The following is a 25,673-nucleotide window of genomic DNA, read 5'->3' as shown; positions in this document are numbered from 1 at the left end:
CCCTGTGCATGGTCGCCTATAGCTATTCATTTAGGATGCCGGCAAGTTTCGCGGACTGACATCCCTATGGGACCCCCACGATCAGTTCTGCACAGAATGAAGGAAGCAAATGGCTGGATAAAATCACAGTTCATATGGCAATTTGGTCAGGCTGGCATTAGTGCAGGAGGCTGCTGCACTCCCCCCAGTGGCCTCTGTGTTGCTCCTGCGTGCCGCCCGGGTAGCTCTGGACATGACGGTGGTGGGGCAGCTGCTGGCCCGGCTGCCCTGTGCATCCAGCTTCCTTCAAGGTGGTGCTCAGGACGTTTGTTAGAGTTGCCAAATGCGCCCAAAGGCCCTAAAAGGTTGTCCGCCCCTCCAGCAGAGAATTGCCCGACACTTTCTCCACCTCGTCCATGTGTGGCAGAACGTGGCGCTGGTGGCATGCAAGGTCCCTCTTGCTCATCCAACAGTGCTGGCAGCTCGTTGCTGTTCCCATCCAGCTCATGGAGAAGACCAAGGAACCCGTTCAATGTACAGGAAATACATGGTCTGAATACACTTCCACCTCCTTGGACTGCATTGGGTGGATGTTTGGGGACACACCCACACACCCCCATCATCCTGGCAGTGCAAGCCTATGCATCTACTCAGAAGTCAGTCCCATTGAGTTCAATGGGCTGTCTTGTATTTATTTATTTATTTATTTAAACCATTTTTTTACCATTAATTATTCAAAAGAATCTCAAGACGGTTACTGTTATGTGTGCATGTGTGTGTACAAGGGTGCATAGGATTACACTCTAAATTTATTGATGTTGTTGTTATTGTTGCATTATCTATTTATTTTTATTAGATTTATATCCCACCTTCATTTCTTACAAAGAACTCAGAGCAGCTTACATAGTTCGTCTCCTGCTGTTCTCGCAATCTTATCCCCACAACAATGACCTTGTTGGGTAGGTTGGACTGTGGCTGTCCCAAAGACACCCAGTTGGCTCCATGGCTGAGCAGGGACTCCAACCCAGATTGTCTGAGTCCCAGTCCCATGCTCTTAACCACTACGCCACACTGGCTCTCTCATGTATTACATGAGACATACATTACTTTACATGTATATCTCACCTTTTTCCCCTTGGGTGAGAAATTCAAAGGGACTTACATAATTTTCTTCCACTCATTTTATCCTCACAACAACCCTGTGAGATGGGTTAGACTAAGAGTAAGTGACTGGCCCAAAGTCACCCTTTGAGCTTCATGAATGAGGAGGAAATAGAAACTGGACCCCTGGGGTCCCAATCCAGGACTCTAACCATCACAGCTCACTGGGTCTTACAGACATCTGCCTTCATCTTTAAACTGTTCTCCCTGTTTTTATCCTTAAAACCTGTCTTTTAAAGGTTTTGGTTTTTTACCAGAAAGACTATAAGAAAGCCAAACAACATTTTTTATTGTCGGTAACCCACCCAAGGAGCTGTGTGGCTAATGGGGTGGGCTATAAATCAAATAATAAAAATAAGTAACAAAATAAAATAAAGAGTAAATCCAAATGTAACGTAGAACCAAAATGGAACATTGTCATCAACTAAGAAGCATCTTCATAGAATTAACAGTAGTACAAAAACAAGCTCTTCCAAAAAGATCTGTGTTGACTAGACCATTGGTACCCTGAAGAATATTTTCCAAGTGCACTTATGGGGCAAAAGACTTGTGGAGGAGAGGATATGTACCAACAAGGCTTGCTCCTCAAGTCTCAGAGTTGCATGTTCAGCACTAAGGCAGCCATTGCCAAGCTAGTGCTGTCCAGAGGTATTTGGACACACAGAGAAACATGCGAAGCTGCCCTCTCCTTAGCTAGACCATGGGCCATCCATCCCAGCATGGTCAACCCTGTCTGGCAGCAGCAGCGCTCCAGCGTTCCAGGCCAGAGTTTTTCCGTCCCTGGAGGTCCAACCTGGGACTTGTTCCAGAGGGCTGTTGGGACATTCCGGAAAGAGCCCCCTGGCCTTGCTCTTCCCATTCCCCACTGCAGCCTGCTTGTTCACTGGCCCTTCACTTTGGCCCCATCAATGGTGTTGGTGAGGAGGAGAGTCAGGAGACGCGCCTGGCTACATGCTCTCCAGTCAATTAAGTAAGTGGTGGCCCCGATGAGAGAGAGGAGGACGAGCAGTGGTGCTTGGAGACACAGGTCGACTCACTGATGGTGCCTTGCCCGAGGGCCCTCAGAGCCTGAAGCAAGCAAAGCCCATTCGACGTGGTCCATCAGAAGCCCGCATGTCACACGGTGTCTCCATCGGTGCCCTTGGGTGCCCCTGAACAAGCATGCCTGAAGCCCATCCGCACAGTATGCTAAGCACGTGTCATGTCAGTGAGACCCGACTGCTTGTTTCGGTAAAATTCTCTTAGGATCGCACTGCCCCGATTTGCAGTAGGAGCATGGCACAGACCTCAGTGGGGTATTTTCCTTTTCCTTTTGTTAACCCCAAACCCTCCCTGAGCAGAGGGCTTCAGGGCAAAGGCAGAGAAGGCCTAACCCTTCCCCCCTAGAGCACGTGCTCCTGATGAGGCCGTGCATGAAGAAAAAGAAACAAAGACGAGACAAGCCTCAGCAATGTGATTGAACATGCAGTGTGACTTTCGATTCTTCCATGTATGAGTAATTCCTAAACCTGCAGCCAACAGCCACGCAGCGTGTGCATCAGCTGCCCCACACCTTTGAATGCCTCCCTGGGAGCATTTCTGACAGAAAGATCTTTCAGCTGAAGAAAAAGAGGAGAAGGAGGAGGAGGAGGAGGATGAAGGCCTGTCTATTGTTTACATGTTTCTCTAGAAATATACGGAAGTTAAATGATACACATAGTGGTAGATCCACTGATGCACTGGCCTTCCTCCCAAGGCTTTTAGGATGCATGTGGCATCTTTTAGCCAAACATGACGATGCAGATTTTTTCCCGGGATAGGCTTCCCTCAGAGCAATTCAAAACCACAGGCTAGTTGAAACATTTCTCTTTTTCTTTTTGTTGCCAATAGATCTCAGCTGTCTTCCTAAAACTGTGCTGTGCAACCCTGTCTCTTTGCCAGGTGGAGCCCTTTACCAGCCTGTAACTATGGTAACATCTCAGGGCCAGGTGGTAACCCAAGCAATCCCACAGGGAGCCATTCAGATACAGAATACACAGGTAAGACCGAATGCAAGAGGCTGAGGGGTGGTGTGGGGAGATCACCAAGGCTGGAGTCTATTCTGAAGTGTTAAAGGGGTCGAAAGGTGCATTTTGCAAGAGAAAAAAATGTTTGCATCTCTTGCCATGCCCCTGCTGCCCTGGGGGAAGCACAGGATTGCACTCAGAAAGAGGTTTTCAGTCAGAACCTACCTGCTCACAGGGCAGAGATCAATTTGCAGAGATGCTGATTTATATTTCTATAATAGAAACTATTTCCAATAGCCAAACTCTCTGGGAAGCTCATAAAAATTAAAACCTGAAAATGATGCATGATAGAATGTACAGTAAAATACCAGGGGCAGTGATCCAGGGATCCCCAGACATCATCTGGGGGGCCGCAGGTCACATCTCATTCCAGGATCTGAAGCTGGAAGCAGAACTTGGTGCTGGGCCCTGCACTTCGATACCCCTCCCCCACCACAAGGGGTAAAGTGGGAGGGGAGGGGGCCCAGAGGGGAGAAGACTGGGGCCACCGGCCTCCTTCCCCTCCCCTCCGAAGCGCTGCAGCAAGGCAGATGAAATGATCTGAACTGCAGAGTGTAAGGAGCAGGACAGAGAGTTCACCTCGGCATGTCTCCAACTCTGCACAGGAGGATCCTAAGCCTCTAAGTAAACCATGCAGGCCTCCAACCAAAAGATTAAAAGAGAATAAAACCAAAGGAAAAGGCGGTGGCAGCTGAAAACACCATTGCACATTTAAAAACAAAACTCTGGAACTAAAGAGGTATTATTTGACTGGTACCAAGCCAAGGGGGATCACTGTTTAAGGATCACAGTCATCCTTGGATAGTTGGACTTCAACCCTCAGCAGGTCCAGGCAGCATGGCAGGGATGCTGGGAGCTGTAATCCCAAACATCAACAGGTTGGCAAAGGTTGATGGAGAAGGGGCTACTTTGGGATGCAGGATGCCCAAGGATCCGCACCCTGGAAAAATGTACGAAGAATACTGGGTGGTAATCTAGTCTCCCACCTGGAGGTATTTCTTGCGGAAGAAAGCACTCCAGATTCTTCGTGTGCATGCCTTCTCTTCTGGCGAAAGGACACGGTGTCATGGTGAGGCACTGCTGCTTCTCTGGGATTCCCACGGGGATTCCTGTCCTCTGCCTCATCCTCTAAGAACCTCGGGAAGCGCCCCCACCCCAGCCTATTGCCACATACACAGTTAAATCTGCCTCCTCCGAGCAAGCTATTTTTCAGTAAGAAAAACGTCCCTTGTCCAGGGAACCAAGGGCCGAAGCGAACATTCAATGGATAAATAGCTGCAGACGTTCTTGGCTAATTGCAGGTACCTGGGATGTGGGAGGAGGTAGGAGAGAATCCTGAGGGAACGCTTGCGCCTGTGAGGAGCGCTGCACCTCGTCTTTCCCTGGCCTGACTGGAGCCAAAAGCACCCCTGTGCAGACAGAAGGCATTGGAAGCAGGCGCCCATTAGCACTCTGTGCACTAGCCTGGGAAGCAGCACGGCCGATTTGAACCTTTGGAGACAAGGGAGCATGTGCCAGGCAGTGGCGGTCTGAAGGAGGCACTTCAAATACGTAATGAAAAGCAGGGAAGATAAATCCGTATTTTCTTGTATTCCTTATCATTATTATTTAAGTAAAACATTGTTTTATACAAGAGCCTTAATATCAAATAACAATGAGATACGCATTTCTTGCTTCTGCTTTTTTTTCTGGGTGAGAGTTTCCATATCACTGAGCAGACATAAATTATTGTAATGCAGCAAGGCTTAATTATTTATATGCAAATACTTAAAAACCTCAAACAAAATACTTGCCTAAAGATTTATTTATTTATTTATTTATTTATTTAGAAAATTTCTACGCCGCCCCATTTGCCGAAGCCTCGGGGCGGCTCACAAAACATCAATTAAAATATAATATATTTATAAAATATAAAACAAATTAACCATATAAAATAAGTCACCCTGGCCAAAGAATAAAATAAGCAAATAATATTAGCAATTAAAATGGCATTTGATAAATCTTAAAGAACTTAAGGAACAAATTTAACAGTGAAACCATGGTAGAAATTTCCTTCCTTGGCTGCTAACACAGTGAACTGATAAAGAACATGACAACATGGTGTCAAAAACAGTTTGTAAGTTCTGTCAGCAAAGAGAAAGAAGCAACATTTGCCTGTCTTTATAATACTTAGGACACCGTGGGGCATCCCTGGGCTCTTCTCGGAGAGGGCTTGCCCTCTGGCTACCCAGGTTCCTGAGGGGATTGGGGTGGGGATTCAGCTTAGATTAGTTGAATCACAGAAATTAAGAGCCAGGCAGGGCAGGAGGAATAATGAAATCAGTGTTACCTCCCCTTGCTCCGTTTAGGAAAAGCAATCTCAGAGCTGACTTACCGGCAGTGAGAGAGGACAGCAGTGCCAAGCTAAAGGACCCCACCTCTCCTCACCTGGTCTACCATCTAGACCCTTTTTTCTCTCTGCAAGCACTTCCGGCATTGCTGACGCTGTCTTGCAAAGAAGCCACTGCAGCGCTTTCTGTGGTGGCCGTAAGAAGCTGGGATGGCCCAACACGGGATCCCCGCACCCAAGAACATCACAGCGTTTGCAGCCCCGGAAGAGGCCATCTGCCCTGCCCTACGATCTGCAGGCCCTGTGCTCAGGGACTATAGGACTGCTCTGTGATTGACCTTAGTGGAACACACAGATTATTAAATTTGCGGACAAACCAGAAGAGGAAAGCAGGAACAGCTGCATGCAAGCTGCCTTGGGTTCCATCTCTTGATAGAAAGGTGGGGTGCAAATTGAAGCAAAGCAGAGACTCGTTCAATAACAAGGAGCGTGTGAGTGTGAGGGAGCCTTGGGAGCGTTTCTGAAAGCATCGCACTAAAGTTCAGCATTTCACCTGAACGAGGTGTGATTCCCCATCGTGGCAGCCACTGGAATAGGATGGACCCCATAATAGCACGGGGTCTCAGGGGGAAGAGCTGCCCATTGCAGAGGGGGCTTTGTTTCGCTCCACCCACGGGTGGTGGTGAGAAGAGTGTGCAAACCAATGGCAGCTCTGCCTTTATCATGCTGCCTTCAACAACTTTTCCAAAAACAAACTGCCACCTGTCTCCAGCCTGGGAGACATTTATATCATTCTGATAATCGAAAGATTCAGTGAACAAGAGGTATGAATAATGGAGATCTTACAGTAGTGGGAAATATTCTTCCCCGTTAGTTTTCCCCATCTGAATTTTGAATGCAGAAACCCCTACCTACTTCTTGGACTGTGTCCCAGTTATTCTCCCCTGCCCTGATTTGTATTAATGAGAAGCAAATCATCTTAGTCTTTTTGCTACACAAGCTAAGATCTACCCAAAAGGAAAAGGTATGCATTGATGTACTGACAGTTCCTACTGAGTCAGCATGAGTGGAAACATGATTACGCCCGATTAGTCTCTGAGCTCTTTCAAAATCTCCCTGACCTCCTCCCTGGATCAGGGCAGTGGTGGTGGTGGTGGTGGTGGTGGTGGTGCTTTCTTCTTCTTCTTCTTCTTCTTCTTCTTCTTCTTCTTCTTCTTCTTCATTATTATTTAGGAAGCTTAATAAAACTCTTGAAAAAGGAATTGAGAGAACTGTCATATCCTCCATTCCTTGTCTTTCTCTCAGCTGTCTAAGCAGGAATGAGGAAGCAAAAACAAACCCTGAATCTCAATTCTTTTTAATGTGTAAAAGCTGCTGCTAGCTCAGATCTTAGAGTGAAATTGATCAGATCTGTTGAATACAAGTATGCTGGGAATATTGTGGCACTCATGAAGCCCTGGACAAGCACTCCTAATGTTATTTCTGTATTGCCTGGGTAATTTATTCAGCCCAGGCCTTGCAATACATCCCAAGCGGCACCTGGGGGAATCATTTATACCTGACACAGGGCTGCCATCCTGATGTTTAATTCATGCAGGAGAAATGTTTTTATGAAGGACCTAAAAAAAAAGTGTGTGTGTGTGTGTGTGTTTAAACTTGATGTTGAAATTCCAGTTTCCTGCAACCTCATTAAAACTTCTCTCTTACTGTTTCCCAAGATCTTTGCATCTTCTTTTCTTTTTATCAGCTACTTTATAATAAAAAGGAAAGAGAGAGGTTTCTCTGCTGTCCTGGGAAGAATCCTATGGAGAATTGCACATTTTAGAAGCGATTGCTAGAAAGAAAAGTATTTAAGTCTTTTACTTAGAGGTAACTTTTGCCAATAACAAAAGGTCTAAAGACTGCTTTGCACAACTGGCAATTGCCTTGAGCTCATTTGCAGAAGTTTATGGATGCACAATTAGGGATGAGTGAAAATCTGTCTGGTTCACATTCTGTGAGATTACCCAGTTTGTACCTCCCCAAACTGAGTGAGGATACAGTGCATCTTGAAATCAGAAATCTGTATGCTTCTGAGTTGATGTTGCATTTGTAAAGCAAAGCAAGAATATATTCAGTAACATGTGCACATTTGAAAAACATGCAAGGCAAAATGCATCTCCCTTGAAAATATGTACACTTTCATCAATTCATGCATATGTGCAAAAATGCATATATTTGGAAACATGCAAAGTATGCGTCCATTTTGATAGATCGGTGCAAAGAGAGGCAGAGGTTTCTGTGCATGGGAGAAGAAATCTTGGGTGCAAGTGGGCTGGTACGAGCCTAGCACAAGCCTGAATGCGATCGAGGAAGGAACATTTTCCCATCCTCAGCACGTGTGCACCCACTGAGTGGACTGTGTGTATACAGAGGAGCACCTGCCCCTCAGCGGCACTGCTGCCTTGACAATAGCTGGGCCGTGATTGTCAAGCTGCTTGTTCTTTCTCCCAGAACTGAAATGTTGGAATAACTTGCCGAATGAAGGAAGCTGCCTCTAGCCAGGGCAATTAGGGCTCTTCCAAACTCTGTGGGGTGCATTTTTTCGGGCATGCAGAAGACTGCTATGATATAGTAGGGCTTCTGAGCATCTCGTGCAGAGGGGAGGAGCATCAGAGGTGCTTTCTGCCTCCCCACACCGTTTGTTTGTTTGTTTGTTTGTTTGGAATACTTATTTGCCACCCCATTCGCAAAAGCCTCGGGGCAGCTTCCAATACAAATAAATAACTATACAAATACACTAAAAATCAGGAGACATCCCAGCATAAACATAAAAACAATAAATAAATTAACAATTAAAATAACATTTAAATAAAAAGGTCTTGGCCTGGCGCTGGAAAATAAATAACGACGGCGCCAGGCAGACCTCTCTGGGGAGCGCATTCCATAAGTGGAGCGCCACAGCAGAGAAGGCCCTCCTCCGAGTGCTCACCCACCTAATATCTTTCACAGTGGGCTCCCGGAGAAGGGCTTCTGCTGCCGGTCTCAGGGGGTGGGAGGGCAGATCTGGACGCAGGTGCTCCTTTAGATAACCAGGTCTCAAGCCAGTTTTTTTGCACTGCACTTCAGAGTGGGGGAAGAGGGTGCAGAGGCACGAGGTAGCTAGCATCCTGGTTCAGCAGTCTGCCCCCTTTCCCAGCCTCCCCCTGTCCACGTGACCCCTCTCTTGAGGCGGAGGTCCCAACCTCAGAGTGGCAGCTTGCATGCCAGCTGCAAGTGAGGGAGGGAGCTCACAAAACCTGCCTCTGTTGTTAGAACTCCATCTCCAGCCTTGGAGCGAGGAATCCAAAGGATGCTGTGACCCCCATGATAATGTCCTGGCAACATGCATTTATTCCCTGTGGTTTTTTGAGGAATTCGGAAATTTAAAAGAAACTGAAATGGATCCATTCTTCCTGGACTAATTTTATATTTCCCAAACTGAGTGATGCAATTCTTGTCTCAAGAATTGGTGGAAATGCTTAAATACATTTAACATGCAGATCAATTGAGCAACAGAAGGGAGAAGAATTATGCACACAGACACACAGAAGTCTCACGGACCAGAATCAGATCACTTTGTCCATTCCTTGGTCCAAGGATTCGATGAAATAGAAATCATCTCCCGAAGTACAAGCTGGTTTTGCTTTTGAGAGTACACTTAATGAGGAAAGGATCTGACCCTTAAAGACAACCTAAATACCATTTAATTCTATAGATAAGGAGCTGCATCAAAATCCCAAAATCAAAACTTGGTGGGGCTCTAGGCTTCCAAATATGTTGCTCTTCATCATATCTTACAGTTTCAACATAAGGCATGAATCCCCATTAAGTGAGCAAAAGATTGGGGTGGAGACAAGGAAGAATGAGTTGGACACTGAATGACTGCTGCAGTGATTAATTTCCAGAAGGAGAGCTGCTAGTCCTCAAGAATCCACTACTCCTCATCCACTGATCTGCAGCTGTTTTAGTTCCACAGCTGTTGCAATGGGCCATGGTTATGAAAACTGCCATAGAAAGCCCTTCCTTCTCAGGCCAAAAAGCAAACTTGGCTTTTCAGTTTGTTCTTCCAAATGCTTGAGAAAGCTCAAGAACTTAATCAAAAAGAGGACAAAACACATACCATTTTGCACGACACTTACATATTCCAGTGCATACGTGTGGATGAAAATTTAGAAGTAGAATTTAAATAAAAATACACTGGCCATGCACCTCACTCCATCAATTGTCCAGGTGTTGCAGATGGACAGTTCCAAGAAACTTTTGCTCTTCCTTCTTCCTTCTTGCTCTTCCTTATCTTTCTACTGGATCTGAACTGGGCAGCTCTTTGAATAGAGAACACGTTCAAATAGAGGACAGTCCCCAGCAGCTCTTCAGAGAGAGAACTCCACTTCCAAAGAGGGTGCATGGACACCCTACCCCACCACCCCTGTCTTCCACTCATGAAAAGTTATTTGGAAGAAGGAGCAGATGGTAACAAGGTCCCTCCACACAGGAGAGAGACTACCAAGCCTACACTTGATTGCAAATGACACAAGGAGCTTCATTGCCTGCCGCGTATCACAGGGTCTTGTCAGGTTACCATTTTTTCTGCAATCCTTGATCCTTGGCGAAAGATGACGCTCTGCCACCATTCACAGAGGTCTTGTGGGACTTCTGTACGGAAACAAACATCCCAGTGAGTTCATGCCCTCTGCCTTTTCCTCCATGGAGAGATAAGGAGGGGGTGTGGGAAAGGTGTCTGGATGCAGCCCGTGTTTTGTGTTGGAGGGCCCTTTGGTTGGACAACGCCCCTCAGTGAGTCTACCTTCCGGCCGCCACTGCCTCCTGCCGCACTCGTGCCTCGTCCTCCTCCCCATCATCGCTGCCACTTGCTAGCTGGACGGGCAGAGAGCCAGTGAGCAAAGAAACAGGGACACCAGCTGCTCCTCCATGCCTCCACCTCGGCGGTCTGGACCAGGGAGGGCAGCAAGTGAATAAGCAGGTGCAATAATGAAGGAGGAGCGCATCCCTCAAGGGAAATCTGGGTAATTGCAGGGTGCAAAGCTCATTTCATATCATGCCCACGTGAAACAATGTCTATCAAAGTCAAAATGGAGCAGGCTTTTTGCATAGGGAAGTTTTCATTTTGAGCTCCAGTCATAGGCATCTACCAAATCCTCGTTGTTCGGCAACAGGCACTGTCTAAATACTTTCATGATCACTTCCGTCTTCCAGGTCCAAGCCCTGGCACACAAAAGTAGATTGGGAAGGCTGAGCTTTGCCCAGCTTGGCCTGAACTGAGCTCCACTTTACCCTCCTATATCATGTGTCCTCACCCCTTTAAGTGTGCACCAGATGCCAACAATTGTGCTCATGCAGTTCGTGGATGTGAGCCCATATCCGGCAAGACTCTGCAGATGAAAATATAGGGCAAGCTATTGTGTATTCTTTAACAGGGAGACCATTTTCGTTTTGATTCAGACGGAGACAGACAGACTGGCAATGCTCTTCTTTTATAATTTCTTGTAATTTCTAAGCAAGCAACGGAGAGCCTCTTAAGTTAGTTTTTGCTCTTGCCTGCTTGGATAGCACAACACTATCTCGTCGCATGGAGCCACCATGAAATCGGACCAGCGTTGGGAACCATGTCACCATGGCAACCCAGGCTCCTCTTTTTCCCTTTTTACCTGCATTGTTGTTTAAGCTTTCCTTTCTCTCTACCCTGCCCTGTAGGTTAACCTGGACCTGACCTCTCTTCTTGACAGCGAAGATAAAAAGTCGAAGAACAAACGGGGAGTCCTGCCGAAACACGCTACGAATATCATGCGCTCCTGGCTTTTTCAGCATCTTATGGTGAGAGAAGTCAACAAGTGTGTCTGAGAGATTAACCCCTTGAGATCATTTTCCATTAAGGAGGAGTCGCTCTGAGGGGTGCTCTCTGTGTGTGTTCATAAGGTGCTTGCTTTGCTGAAATAAAAAGTGCAGAGCACTTCCCGGCAGTCACACAAGCGAGTGCGAGGAGGTGGCAGGCAATCTGTGCAGCCTGCTTCTTTGTTTAGAAATAAATCTAACCCGTTCATTCTGCAAGGACCCACATGGGCTGCACAGAATCAGAGGCAGTTAGTTATCTGGGATCAGTAGCAGCACTAAAGCAGAACCATGGGGCACAGGTCGTGGGCCCCTAGACACGAGGGGGCCCACGTGCATGGATGGCCCACTGTGGCAAGCCATCATCTACTAAAATGGAAGTACTGAGCCAGCCCATTGGACGGCAACTGTGTGCCACTTTAAAGCAAAGTATTTCCCCACATGTCAGAGTGGCCCTGAGCTGAAACAGTCAGAAACTGCCCCATGGCCCATAGGACAGCAGAACGGCAGCTGCCCTGTCCCATCACCACCCCAAAGGATCATTGGCCATGGGATTCCAAAGAAAGCATCTCTTTCACAGCCATTCTCATGCCTGAGGAAATACTGTGGGTAACTAGGCTGGACATGCACATGGTAGGCACGGCACGAGCAGAGCCAGCTGGAGCCAGGGGTCAGACTAGATGGCCCGGGAGGCCCCTTCTGGCTCACTCAGTTTGTGTTTCTATGTACAAACGGTGCAAGGCTGCAACCTCGCCCAACTTTCCATTTCCTTTGCGGTACTCACTGGTCCAGCCAGAAAGAGGAGGAGAGCTTTCTTGCTGCTGCTGAGCCAGTGATGGCCCAAGCAGAGGGGCGACAGTGGGGAACCAGGAGTTCCCAGGAGGCATGTTGCCTGAAGATGAGGGTCACCCTTGGCTGGACCTCTGCTTAAGCATCATGTACCTCTTCCTGGAAACACGGTGGAACAGGCCTGCTCACACTCCACTGCACCAAGGAATCAAAGCACGCCCGGCTTTAAAGGACTTTTTAGCTTCATCTTGCCACACAAAAGCTGATAGCTTTATACCCAGTACTGGGATACACCAAACATTCACCTGTTTCATTTTTCCAAAGTGTCATTTTGAGGGCCGGGGGGGGGGGGGGCGGTGAGAATATTTCCTGAATCTCCCTTAACTGTCTCCTTGCACACCTGCTGTGTGTTTCTCCCCTCTTTCCTGCCTTGGTGTCATTTTTCCCAGTGGGGCTTTGTCTCCTTCAGGTGACCCCAGCCAACCAGGGATCACTCGGGGATTATGGTACCACAGTAAAATCTGGTTATGTGATAGCATCATGCAGGGTAAAGAAGTCAATTGAGAGTGAAGGCAATGTCTCCTAAACAGGAGTGCTTCCAACCGATTGAACCACTGATTGCCCTCATCAATGAACGTTTTTGCTTGCAATGACAGCATTTTGCTACTTCCTTTTCTTTTGGGGGGGGGGGGGCAAAAAAGGAGCCTTCCTTTGTAGGCAGTGGTACGTGGTACCCTTAGCAGTTTAGTCCATTTGGTAATAGCATTCCAGGCAAGCAGCCTCGCAGAGGGCATTTCAGAATCAGGGAGCCACCACGAAGAAGGCCCTTTGCCTGATTGCCACTTGGCAGACCTCTAATTGCAGAGTCATCCAATGGAGAGCCTCTGATTATGTGCCAAACTGGCAGGCAGATGGATGTGGGAGCAGGTAGAAACCCTGCAGCCATGAGCAGTGCTTTTTTTGTCATAGAACACACCGGAAAGGAGTTCCAGCACCTTTTTTCGACAGATTTTCCAAGTTTTAAAAGTAACTTTTGAAAATTTGATGTTTGGTCCATGTGAATTTGAATCGCCCTGTCGAGCGTAGCAGGTCGGCGGCAAAATCATTAAAACGGTGCATGCGGGCTGCTTGTGTGTTGAATCCGATGCATGCGTACTTCACACTGGTTGTGATGGCCCTGCTTGGCTTGTGGTGCTGCTCGGCTTGTGCTTGGTCATGTGGTCGCGCGCTGAGTGCTTACTGTGGGCGGCGACCGTTCTGTTTCGTTACACAACTGAAGTGTGTGGGTGTGTGTACAGTGATTGACTACGTGCGAAAAGTAAATAATTTCATAAGTTCTGGCACCCTTTTTCTTACAAAAAAAGCACTGGCCATGACATATAAGACTTTCAAGGTGAAAACCATCACTTTGAACTGTGCCTGGAAAGTGAAAGGAAACCAGACACAATGTCATCTGACTACCTTGTGAATGTGAATTATTTTTACATATGTGCAGTCAAAGCACAGCATCAAAACTCCTTGACATAAAGGACAGAGTTCCCTGTTACAAAGTGTTTTGGTTGAGCATTGCAAGATTATAACATGCAAGCTAACACACCCGGAACAGGGCTGGAAAAACTCCTGGAGAGTCGTAGCTGGCAATCCATGTTGACCAAAGAAGGATTTTTGTTTGACCATATAAGGCATTCCTAAGTACTTCCCCGCTTGTGGGGAAACTTGGTCAAGGTGCGCAGAAGTAACACGGCTCCTTGCTAGGAAGCAAATGCGGATGCTGCTTAGAAGGCCCGCTGCCTTGCCTCTCCACCCATCTGCTTCAGGGCAACATTGCTGCCTTTCTTGTGCTGGATCAGCCAGAACCAGCCCAGCCCGATCCAAAAGTTAGGAAGAAAACCGAGGGAATGTAACCTATTCGTATGCCTTGCCACCAGTTTTGTCTATCTCAGTAGAGCATGATTCATACAATGATGCATTCATTATGTTCAGATTTTACCAAAACTGCTACAGTTTCAGAAGAAAGACTCTTTTCTTTCTCTCTTTGCCAAAATACTTGGATAGACAAAAATTCACCTATATTTGGAAGCATTAGCAATTCACTCTTAAGTTTAGGGCTCTGTCTGCCACCTAGTGTCCAAGGAAGGAACACTTATGAGAATAGACTGCTGGTGTCCATCCCATATACCCCAATCCATAGCTGCATAAGAAGAGAGCTTCTATGCATAATAGTCTTTTTGCAGGTGCAAACAGGCTGGAGCAATAGCTCCTCATCTGCTACTGCAAGCACCATGAAGGACCTTTAGCCTACTGGTGGAACACCTGTTTTGCACGTGTCCTCAGGTTTGATCCCTGGTATCCCCAGATAAGAGTCTTCTCCAAATTCCTGGAGAGCTACTGCTGGTCAGTCCCCCCAGTACTGGGTTTGACAGATCTGTCCAGAATAAGGCAGCGTCCTGTATTCCTACGTTCCATGGTGGTGGGTCCTTTCTTGGGTGTTTCTGGGCTCCTCATTCAGTTGCATTGTTCAGTCTGCTTGATGTGTCAGTCAACCTTCCTTATGTTCCTTCTAAAGTGACCCATGGGAGACAGATCTGTCCGAATTTCCTAATTGCAGTCATTTGCATGTTTGCTTGGGAGATCACTTGACGGCTAGAAATTTTAAGATAACTATTCTGACTTCTATCCCTGAAAGCTAGATTCAGAGCTATAAAACAGTGCTCTTAATTTCTAAACCTTGCCCCTTTGCAAGATCCAAGTGACGTAAGCCAATAGATCACAAAACCTTTTGAGATGGAGGTTGTCCTCCACTAGCTAAAGTATATCCTGTATGTGTAAGTTGCAATGCCATAGAAGCAGGTATCTCTTGTGCAAGCACTTGCTTTTAAAATGCCTTCATCCTTTTGGCAAGGTCTAGTTGGACATAAAATTCTTTGGACGTGCAGCCACAAGACTGGAAAGGCACTTCAGCCTTGCAGCTCACTCCCCACATCCTGCCCTCTGCTGCAGCCAGAAAATGGTTGTGGTTGCCCCAGTGGTGCTCTGAAAGATGGGGCTGAGTGGTGAAAAGAAGAGGAGGCAGGTGCTCCCACTGTGCAAGGCATCCTTCTCCCCTTGTGCCCTAAGACATGGGTGGCCTTCGGATGAAATTGTGTTTTGCTTCACCAGGCGATGCACAGAGGAAACATGGACCTTTGGGCCAGACTTGGTACATTAAGTTGAAGTTCCCAAGGTGGAGATAAATAGAAGGAGAACTGAACTAAATATTACAATGAACATGTATGTGATGGGGGCAGGGAAGGTACAATCAGATGGTGAATTCAGTGTTTAATGCTTGGAGAAGGAAAATATTTGTTCTTCCTGATATTGCAGCTTGGGCCGACTTGTTGACTTTAATTAGCAGTCTGTTTAGAACTTACGAAAGAAAGAAGCTCACCACACAATAACATGATTGTATAATTAATATTATAGAATTCTCTCCCAGGGAGCTTTTAAAAAAGAACAGTCCTATTATGACACCGCGATTAAGGTCTCATGTGCTAAGACAGTGGCTGGTTTCAGACAGCACACTAACCCACATTCAAGGATTGTGTGTGGGTGGAGTGAAGGTTGTCATTGAACTGTGAGTTATTGTGCTGTCTGAACCCAGTTAACATAACAAACCCACAGTTTACAACCCAACAACAAAATATGAGTTCCATTCATGGTTTGTTGGGTTGTTTGTGGTTAGCACAGCTGGCTCCAGACAGCACACTAACTCATTCAACAACAGCCCACGCTCAACCCTTGAGGCTGCATTATGGTGCTGTATGAACCCAGGCAATGTATTTCTTCACTGGATAATGGAGACAAACACCCATAGTCTTCATGCCTTGCTTATGAGGTGCCAAAGGGAGTTAAACCCCTGCTCAGAAGTCCACAAAATGATGCAAGATTGGGAAATATAATCTGGAAAGCAATCTTGCGTTAAATACAAGAGGTGGGCTGTTTGATTTTATGTAACCCATCTATCTCCACGATTCACTTCTTTCAAGAATGGTTTGTTAATTGTGCCGCCTGCAACCCACAGCACACTGCTTTGAGGACTGCTTTTTCCCATCATCCGTTCACAAAAGTTGGCTTCAACTGCAAAAGAATTAAAAGGCATTTGGCAGATTTTCCAGAGCACTATTTTGCACAGCAATTAATACAGATTTATGCAATTAGTACTGTTAGAAAGAGACTCTGGGGCATTCTTGGGTTCTTGTCCCAATTATGCTTGAAGCTGCAGGGATGGGTAGGGTTGCTGCAGCTTTTAATCCAAATGTTTTTCCCATTCAGATTTTTTTCAGAGGGAGAGAAGTGTGTGTGTGTGTGTGTGTGTGTGTGTGTGTGCGCGCGCGCGCGCGCACATGCTCATTTAGCCATCATTTCAATGGCCTCCATGCAAGGCAAAGTAACAGTGCTGTATCATTCCTCCAATCCAGACTGGCAAGTAAAAAATTCCTTCACAAGGTAATTTGGCTGTAAAACTCCACAGGGCCCAAAACATTCCAGGAAAACAGCACACAATGATCCCCTTGCCTAACCATGCTATTGTTTGCGAGGATAACATTTGGGTAGCGTTCCATGCCGTCTTGGATGTGCAGAGGAAAGGAAGGATTTCTTCAAACAATACATAGAATCATAGAATAGGAGAGTTGGAAGTGGCCATGAAGGCCATTAAGTCCTGTTGTTGCAGGACACCAATTTACACCAGCCCACTCAGATGGCTGCCAGTGTCTGTTTGAATGTCTCCAGCGTGGGAGAGCCCACCACCTCTCCAGGCAGCTGGTTCCACTGTTGTATTGCTCTGGCAGTGAGGAAGCTTTTCCTGATGTCCAGCCTGAATCTGGGCTGTCACAACTTGAATTGATTACTCCATGTCCTGCACTCTGGCATCAGCGAGAAGAGATCTTGACCTTCCTCTTTGTGATAACCTTTGAAATCCTTATAGAGAGAGATCTTGTCCCCCCTCAGTCTTCTGTTCTCAAGGCTGAACATGCCCACTTCTCTCAGTCTCTCCTCATAGGGCAGTGTTTCTAAACCCTGGATCATTTTTGTTGCCCTCCGCTGGACCCTTTCTAATTTTCCTGCATCTTTCTTAAATCTTGAGGCTCACAACTGAACTTTGTATTCCGCATGAGGTCTGACTAATGAGGAGTATAGGGGAAGTACTACTTCTTGTGATTTGGAAATAACACTTCTATAATGCATCCCAAAATAGCATTTGCCCTTTTTGCAGCTGCATCATATTGTTGGTTCGTATTTAGCCTGTTGTCCCAGCAAAAGGACAATCACATGGCAGAGCCCCCTTTATAGTGTTCCTGACCAAGTGGCAGTGACGGATGTCCGTTGGTTCAAAATGCCCACCATGACCACTCATTGCTACATTTGAATCCAGGTGGTTCCTGCACTTTACCTGAGAGGCTGGGCTCTCTGGGGGTTGGACAGGGAGTTCTGGAGAGGGATTCCACAATCCCTGGCCACAAGGATGGCTCCAGTCACATGGCAACGCTTTGGGGACGAGACCAGCCCTCTCAGGCTTAATGCTGGCCTGCCAGGGATGTCCTGCCCTGACACTGGGCTGATGCTTGGTCGGTCTATAGCGCTCTAAACCAGCATCTCTGGTGGGACCTCCAGGGAGGCTTTGGACGAGGTATTTGAGGAAGTTAATCATGAGCTGCCCTGGCTCAATCTACGCAAGGTGTTCTTCAGCCAGCTTGTCTGTGACTGGCTTAGCGTAGTAGCTAAGAGAGCGAGCTGCAAATCAGGAAGTCCTCCGTTCCAGAACAGCTGCTGCATACTCTGATGCCTAGCTGAGCCAAGCCTCCAATCTGCAATATAAGGATGAATAATAGTGTGATGTTTTACAGGGCCGTTGCATGGAGTGTGTGCAACAAGCTAATAAACATGGATCACTCTGAATGCTCCCAAGCACTGTCCACATGCTAAGCTATCGTCTAGCATTGACATTCAACAACCAGGCCAAATGCTCACACCATGCACTCGAATGGGGTTCCTTTCGTTTATGAATTGAGTAAAATCAATTCATTTGTCTCATTTACAAGACCGTGGAAGCACAAAGCAGAGTCTCATTTTCTGCCCCTTCATGGCTTTGGCTTCTCCTCCCCTCCTGTTTTCCCCCCTTATCTGTGCATCACTTTCCCCCCCTTGCCCACCATGTCTCCTGCATCGTCTGAATTCAGGTGCAGTGTGAAGGTGGGGCTTCCCTTCACCTGCATGAGGGGATGCTGCATTTCCCCAGTGGTTGTGCAGCTGGCCTGGGTATCTGTGAGGAGGTGGACCGGTGCCCACCATACTCAGGAATGGAGCACATTAAATGAAAGAGCAAAATGCAAGGGGCACACCAGCAATATATCAGCACTGCTATTGCCACCGTGCAATAGTTTCCCATCAACTTCTGCTCTTGCGCTTCCTCAGCAGCCATTCTCCTAGTTCAGCCTATAGATTCGAATATATTATACAGCAGAATATAGAACAGATGCCAGTCATTCTTGCCTGGAAAAGACTGGGCGGCAGTGGGGGATATTTCTTGAGCTCCTGCCCTGGGGAAAAGTTACAGATGTGCCTGCAGCTTTGAAAACATTGCCTGGTCATCAAAGGAAGCAGAGCTAGCTTGTCCAGAAGAGGGAATTCTCTTCCTCACCTACCCCCTCACACTAGGGTCCCAATCCAAATCAGACATCCTGCATTTGCACTAGAGTAAAGAGAAGAAAAGCCATGCCCACTTGCAATGTCTTTGATGTTATGCCTACTTTTGCCAAAATCTCCCATTATCTTTGCCCTCTATAGAATCATCTTACATAAGCTGATGCCCTCCATGATCTGCTACAACTTCCATGAGCCCTTGGCCAGATGGACTATGGGTGATGGGTGCTGTAGTCCAGATTTGCTCTTCCCTCCATTTCGCTTCTCCAGACTGCAAGGGAGAATTCCAGCAATAAATCATTTTGTTGCCATGGCACCTTTCCCATTGATTAATTAAATCGCACAGCAGGTAAATAAGTGTTGCTATTTCATTTTTCACTGAGTCAGGAAAAAACTGATTTGCTGAAGGTCAAATTTCAAATCTTGATGAAATCCCACAATTCAAACTAGAGAAGAATGAACCTCTGAAGTCCTTCCAGCAACATCCTCCATCACCTAATTCCAAGCCTGTTCTGTGCAAATTTGCTGTTTCTTAATAACAGGGAAAAACCTTGAGTATTTTTGTGTGCATTTTTCAAATGCAAGCAGCAGTGAGTGTGTGCATGCCCCCATTCATAAACTGTGTTTGTTTCTGTTTTGGAAGTATGCCCAGTGGGGTTTACACATTTGTCAGTTGTGAGCATGTTGTCAAACAGTTTTGTTTTCCTTGTGTGGTTCAAACCGCGCACCCAGCAATACTCATATTTTCAGTTGCAATTGTATAATTTCCATGTTCATTTCTACAGATCTGATCAATGTTTTTAAAAGATGTTGGAGTGAATTATTCAACCATACTTAATGGAGCCCTCTGTCAGGTCTTTTCACCCAGCTGGGTAGACAAGGCAGGAGAAGCTAGGTATTTAAAATATTTATGTACCAATTTATCTTATAGAATGACTCGAATGTGCTAATAACAAAAAGCATTAAAACAATAAAACATCAAAATGCCCAGGAAAAGCAAAGCAGACATTTTTGCCGCCACAAAATAGTCTCAGTATGGGTGACACTTAGATGACCCTAACCAGGGAGCAACGATCAATTTCCCCTCGCTTTCTTCTTTAGTCCTTCTGTTGAGCTACATGGAACTTTCGATTAGGCCTCAAGATGTTCTCTACATCCCTCAGTTCACAGCTGGCTGTCCTTGAATTTGGCTTACTATGACAATAGCTTGAATTCAGTGTGCGCAATGGCTTAAAATGTCCAACGAGCGCCCGGCCCTTACAAGCAACCCATTAGAAAATCTTGCAGAACCAAAATTGTTCCAGTATCACTTGCGATAGATTTCAGTGAGAAGTTGCAGCTCCTCATGGGGGCCTTAAATCAAGGGGAGCTTTTATTAAATGAGAGTCTTCCTATCAGCTTACATGGCAGAGGAGTGTTTCTAATGGAAGGTGGCATCAATGCAAAGAAATGCAGCCCCCAGTGGGAGCCGGGGGCGGGGAGGGGGGCTTTGGGTGACACACCCTGCATTACCAACATGCCTCCCTCCAGGGTCTGCTTCCTCATCACCATTGCCTCCAGCCACCTTCCCTCCTCCTCCTCCTCCTCCCCAGCGTGGCTCCCACTTGCTGGCTTCCCAGGCAGAGAGCCAGCACCAGCAACTGGGCCAGGTAAGAGGCAGGTGAAGAAACAGGTTGCAGCGGGGAGGCAGGGGGGCTCTTGCCGGTGGTCCGCTTGGTGGAGCACCGCAAGGGACCCACCCCACTGGCCCTGCAGAAGCCAAAGCCAGAAGGGGGGCCTTGCATAAAGCCAGGGTGGGGCCATTTAGGGTGCTCCAGCTCTCGTAGCTGAATCCGCACACGTGCTCAGCAAGGTGCCTCTTTTCTGCAGCCGGCCCTGTCGCCCGTAACCTGGGCTGTGCAGCTGCTCCTGCCACCCCCGGCATGAGTGCCCGGTTTTGGCAATGTGATGTCCCTGCAAAAAAGGCAAATGCACTGCTAGGCTGCGCTAATAAAAGTATGGGTTCAAATCATGTGAGGTACCAGCTTCCTCTGTCCAGCACTAGTTGGGCTCCATCCTGAGCACTGTGTCCAGTTTTGCTTTTCCTCCAGTTGCTCTGATGCAGGCCTCCCCAACCTGGTGCCTTCTGGGTATTTTCCACGGAAAACCCCAGCATCCCTGACTATTGACCAAACTGGGTGCAGCTGGAGCCAACATCTGGAGGGTATCAGGCTGGAGAAGGCTTCTCTAAACTCTCTTAGATAAAGTCGGTGTATAACAGACTATTAGTTCAAGTTCAAATTCCCATTCCCATCTATACGGTTTACCAGAGGGGCTTAAACAAGGCATTTTATCAGCCTAGCCTACCTCACAAGGCTGTTGTGAGACTAAACTAAAGCTGCAATATTATGGTTATAGGCTGAGCAGTGGGTAGTTGCTTTTGATTGAGTGACTCCATGGACTTAGATGGCTGCATTGCCTTACAACCATCAGGTCGAAGCCAAATTTAGTCGTAATTAGAGTAGGTCCATGGAAACCATTGGGATTTCAGTCCCACTGATTTCCATGAGTTCAGATTACATATGACTTAGAAACATAGAAACAGAGCGCGTCAGAAGGGGTCTCCCAGGCCATCTAGTCTGACCCCCAGCTCCGCTCACAACATGCCTACCATGTGCATGTCCAGCCTATCCTTGGGTAAGCTGGTTGCAGCCCCATGGAATTCTGTGCAGTGAAATAGCATGCGCTTGTAGTTCCTGTTTTTTCTTTCGCCTGTTCTTTCCAGACTCCCCCCCCCCCCCCCCGATTCCTCTTTTCTTACTGGCATGTCAAACAAGCACTCTTGGGGCTGCTCAGTTTGCCGTAATGCCTGGATCCATTCTTTTGCTGGGTGTTGCACTTTGATCTTTTGAACTGATCTATTTTAATTCTGAAGTTTGCATGGCGCTGGACTTCCAGTCGAGGTTCTATTTGTCACGTAGCAAACAACGCAGAATTAGCAGCCGGTCTTCCAGCCTTCCCTTCCCCAAGCTAACTCACTGCTCCCCTCTACTGTCTAAATAGTAGAACAAACCCGCTTCAGGGAAGGAAGTGGATTAAACATTTGCAAAGTAGCAGCACAGGGTTGCAAATTTCTGGTGTGTTCAAGGCATTCCACATACCTTGTCAGAAAAAAAATCCCTTCAGGTAATCCTTCAAGGTGAGCTTGCAGCTATTATTCCCCATGATCCAGGTGAGGCCCCCAGTGCTGCAAATAAAGCATTATTCTGACCTCAGGGAGCCCTGGGATTCTGTCTGCCAGGTCACCCCTTACCATAGCATCTGGAAAAGTCTTGGTGGAGATGAGGAGCAGACGGGGGACCCCTGGAGAGGCAGTTTCCCCAGTAATGCTGCAGACACGGCACTGAGCCAGCCCTAGGGGATGGCTAGCCAGCACAGGTGGATGTGGCTGTCTGGTCCCAAGCTTGCGTGCAGAGAAAAGTGCTGTAATGCAGGGACAGGCAGAAGGGACCTCCTGGGAAGGCTCTCCATGATTTCCATTAGATTGCTAAGGCTTCCTGGCTCCCGCTTGTTTAGCAGTTGCAGCAACAAAATGATTCTTCATCCACCTTAAATTATACTGATGCAATGAAGCAAGCTTAAGGATAACAAGGTACGGATTGGTCTGTGGAAGGACCTTGAGTGCAGCTCAGCTCTGCTGCTCAGAACAAATCTGTCATGGGAAGCGTATGCCTTTTGCACCAAACCCTGGTTCAAGCAAAAAGAGCAATGTAGATCCCACAAGGCTAAAGTCAGCTTACCCTTGGCTTCCCTTAAGCCACCTAGGGAGCAATCCTTTGGGAAGAGAGGAAGGGGGACACCCCAGCATTCCAAAGTGGGGATGCTACTCCTGAGAAAGCTGTGATTATGTGGCATACTTTCAATAAGGAAGGCTGAAGGTGTATGGTCACAGCAAGAGAACTTAGGGCTCCATCGGGCTGGTATGGAAACAGGTGTTCCTTCATGTATTTGGGCCCCAAAACATACAGTGTGGTAAAGGTAAGTAGCAGTGCCACTATATAAATATACAAGCTGTGCAATTCCAATTCTTTTAAAAGTAGAATGATTATGATGGACTTTAAAAAAAAATCCACACACCTCTCACCTGGCATGCACTGGGAGTGGAATTTGGAGATTGAGATGGTGTGTGTGTGCTTGCAGATATACAAAGGAAATATTCTTAGGTGCATAGGTTATAATGACAAATATATTGTTAAACCCATAGAGAAAAGCAGGCACTCTGGCTAACCAGACAGGACAGCAGAACAATCAGAAGATGCAAATAATTAAGGGAATTAAAACTTGTTCCACAAAACTTGTGCTCAGAAAAGAAGTAGGAGAAGAGAGGTTTGCTATCCAAAGGGGAGATCAAATTAGGACAGGATAAAAGACTGCGAGAAAAAATCGAAATGATGCACTTAAAAAGATATGTTTCCTTTGGAATGATCATATATATTCCGTGAATCTATGCAAGCAAAGTTTGTAACCATCCCCATTGTAGAAACAAAAAAGCCTTACAACTGCAAAACTAACATAGGATTATAATAATACCACCAAGCTACTGCGTCATGTGCTTTTTATGTACAAAAAGCCTTACAGTAAAACATTTTAGATGAAATGCCGGTGGAATGACACCATGGAGTTCTGCCTGTCTCTTCTTTGAAGGGAAGCCCTCTGGATCCTCGCCGCAGCCTCATGCACTCGAGTGACTTTCTCTCTCCCTTTCCAGCACCCGTATCCAACAGAGGATGAGAAGAGGCAAATAGCGGCTCAGACAAACCTCACGCTCTTGCAAGTCAACAACTGGTGAGCAAAATTACCACACACTCGCCCTTTTCTCCATCCTCACAACCTGAGGCTGCTTGCCTTAAGAGGCACGTGTCCAACATGCACCGGCAACTCTAGCTCTGACCTGTGTTAAGGATGCACACTGCACAGCACAATCATACGTGTGTCTACTCTGAAGCAGGTGCTGTTGCATTCAGTCAGGCTTGCTCACAGATAAATGAAAATGGGGTTGCAACCTTGTGGTGCAATCCTACTCTATGGATACTCAGACAATGGAGGCCTCCCAAAGAAGCCACAGAAGCGTTTTAGGTACTCCATCTCCTTCCTTTTGACTTCTGATAGATGGGTGCCGGTGGGGAGAGGTCTGAGAGGTATGTAGATCCTTCCTGTGTCCACTCCCGTCCTGAGGGCATGAAAATGGTCCTGGGACAGGGAACTGCCTCAGAGCTTCCCAGGCTACTGAGGAGGATAGGGCCAGGAAATCTGAGCCAGGATCCGTACCCCATTCCACTGAGGGTGTTGCTCTCTTTGCAGCTCTGAACTGATACCCGGTATCTTATGCCCCCACAGACAATGTCTAGGAAGTCTTTTTCAAAATCAAGGAAGGCTTTTTCAAAATCGCATTATTTCCAAGGAACTTTCGCCCTATATTAGGGTGAGGGTTGTGCACCAGGTTAGGGTTAGGGTTAGAAAAACGAGGTGTCCTGGTGTGATTTTGATGGTTGGAATGTGTTTAGAGTGGGCAGAAATGATGAGCAGTGCAGAAAAAGCTACTCAAGGAAGGCTTTTTCAAAATTGCCAAAACTCATTAGCCCTGACTTTTCCAAGTTTTCGCATTGCTGGTCAGTGCTCTGCCAAGGGGACGGACACACACACACACACGCGCGCGCGCTCTTGGGCTGGCTTTAAGGTGTTTTTTTCTGCACTACAACCTCAGTTTTCAGGTTTTATTGCAGTGTTGGCACTTTGCCATAAATGAGTGGATTTTTGGTTGCAGTTTGGGCACTTGGTCTCTAAAAGATTTGCCATCACTAGCCTAGGGTAACCCTTAGTTTTACTTTAGTCGCAGGACTTGACAATTCCAATTCTCACCACATGAGGGCACATAGAGAAAAGAAGTTTGTTTGTGCATAATAGCAATTACCTTGGGGAAGCGCAAATAGATCCTAGACATATCTCGCTTGCTGTGCTGTGCTGTGCTGTGCTTTTAAACCCAGATGTGCAGTTAGAAATGGCTGGTTGGCTAGAATAATTGTGGTTGGGTTTGTCTGGTCAAAAGTAAGCACAGGTTTTAAGCCTTATTTATCTGGAAAGGGGCGAGAAGCCTCCCTTAGCATGGCCAGGGCAGCTCTGAAGGGCAAGAAGAAGACTGGCAGCGGGAGGTCACAGGCACTTTCTCCTGAATTCACTTCATATAATCTGTCGAAGTCAGCAGCAAATGTGAGATCGCAGCTCAGCAATAGAACACCTGCCGGACACCAAGACGGGCTCCAGTGCAGTTCCTTTGATATCCCCATGTGACGGGGACAATGGGACCCCCTGCCATGAGTCTCTGGCCAGCAGCTGCAGATCCAATAGACGAATGGAGCTAGATGAAGCTATAGCGTTCTGCCCTGGGTGCAAACTATACATGGCAGCAAAGGTCATGTTGAATGCCGTGTACATTCAAGCACACCGCCTGCCCTATGAATAGCCTTTTTTGCATCACTCCTTACATGTGCCTTTTTTTTTAATTGGTTCATGCAGGACAATTTGGATGATGCTGGCACTCATTTCAAGACCTGCTCCCTCCCCAGTGAAAGCCAAACCTCAACTCACAGTTGTATGAGCTTCCTGAGGTTTCCAGTCTTTTAACTGTCCAGACAAAGGGAAAATCCATTCAGATAAGCTCCCTCTACTGGTTACTTATCACCAGTGCAAGACAGATTTAAAAATCCATGCATTTAAAAAAAAATATCTACCTGGCACTCTGATCCCTGGGACACTCTCTGAACTCAGAGCTAGAAATCTGAACT

The 25,673-nt window shown here is 46.9% G+C and overlaps 1 protein-coding gene across 13 annotated transcripts in view; it reads left to right on the top strand.

The window, feature by feature from the left end:
- The window catches only part of PKNOX2 (PBX/knotted 1 homeobox 2), a 372,168-nt gene that overhangs the window by 339,543 nt on the left and 6,952 nt on the right, over positions 1-25,673 (top strand). For 12 of the 13 annotated variants that reach the window (XM_044437340.1, XM_044437344.1, XM_044437343.1 and 9 more), the window contains 3 exons: positions 3,010-3,158; positions 11,248-11,367; positions 23,600-23,676. In XM_044437340.1, the coding sequence (XP_044293275.1) occupies positions 3,010-3,158; positions 11,248-11,367; positions 23,600-23,676 (346 nt within the window). The remainder of the gene's footprint in view (positions 1-3,009; positions 3,159-11,247; positions 11,368-23,599; positions 23,677-25,673) is intronic. The other variant, XM_044437352.1, reaches the window with a different exon arrangement.

Source organism: Varanus komodoensis, unplaced genomic scaffold, assembly GCF_004798865.1.
Source record: "Varanus komodoensis strain SLA01 unplaced genomic scaffold, ASM479886v1 scaffold30, whole genome shotgun sequence".
Taxonomy (NCBI): domain Eukaryota; kingdom Metazoa; phylum Chordata; class Lepidosauria; order Squamata; family Varanidae; genus Varanus; species Varanus komodoensis.
Note: the sequence above shows the minus strand (reverse complement) of the source record. Positions and strands in the feature narration are given on the sequence as shown.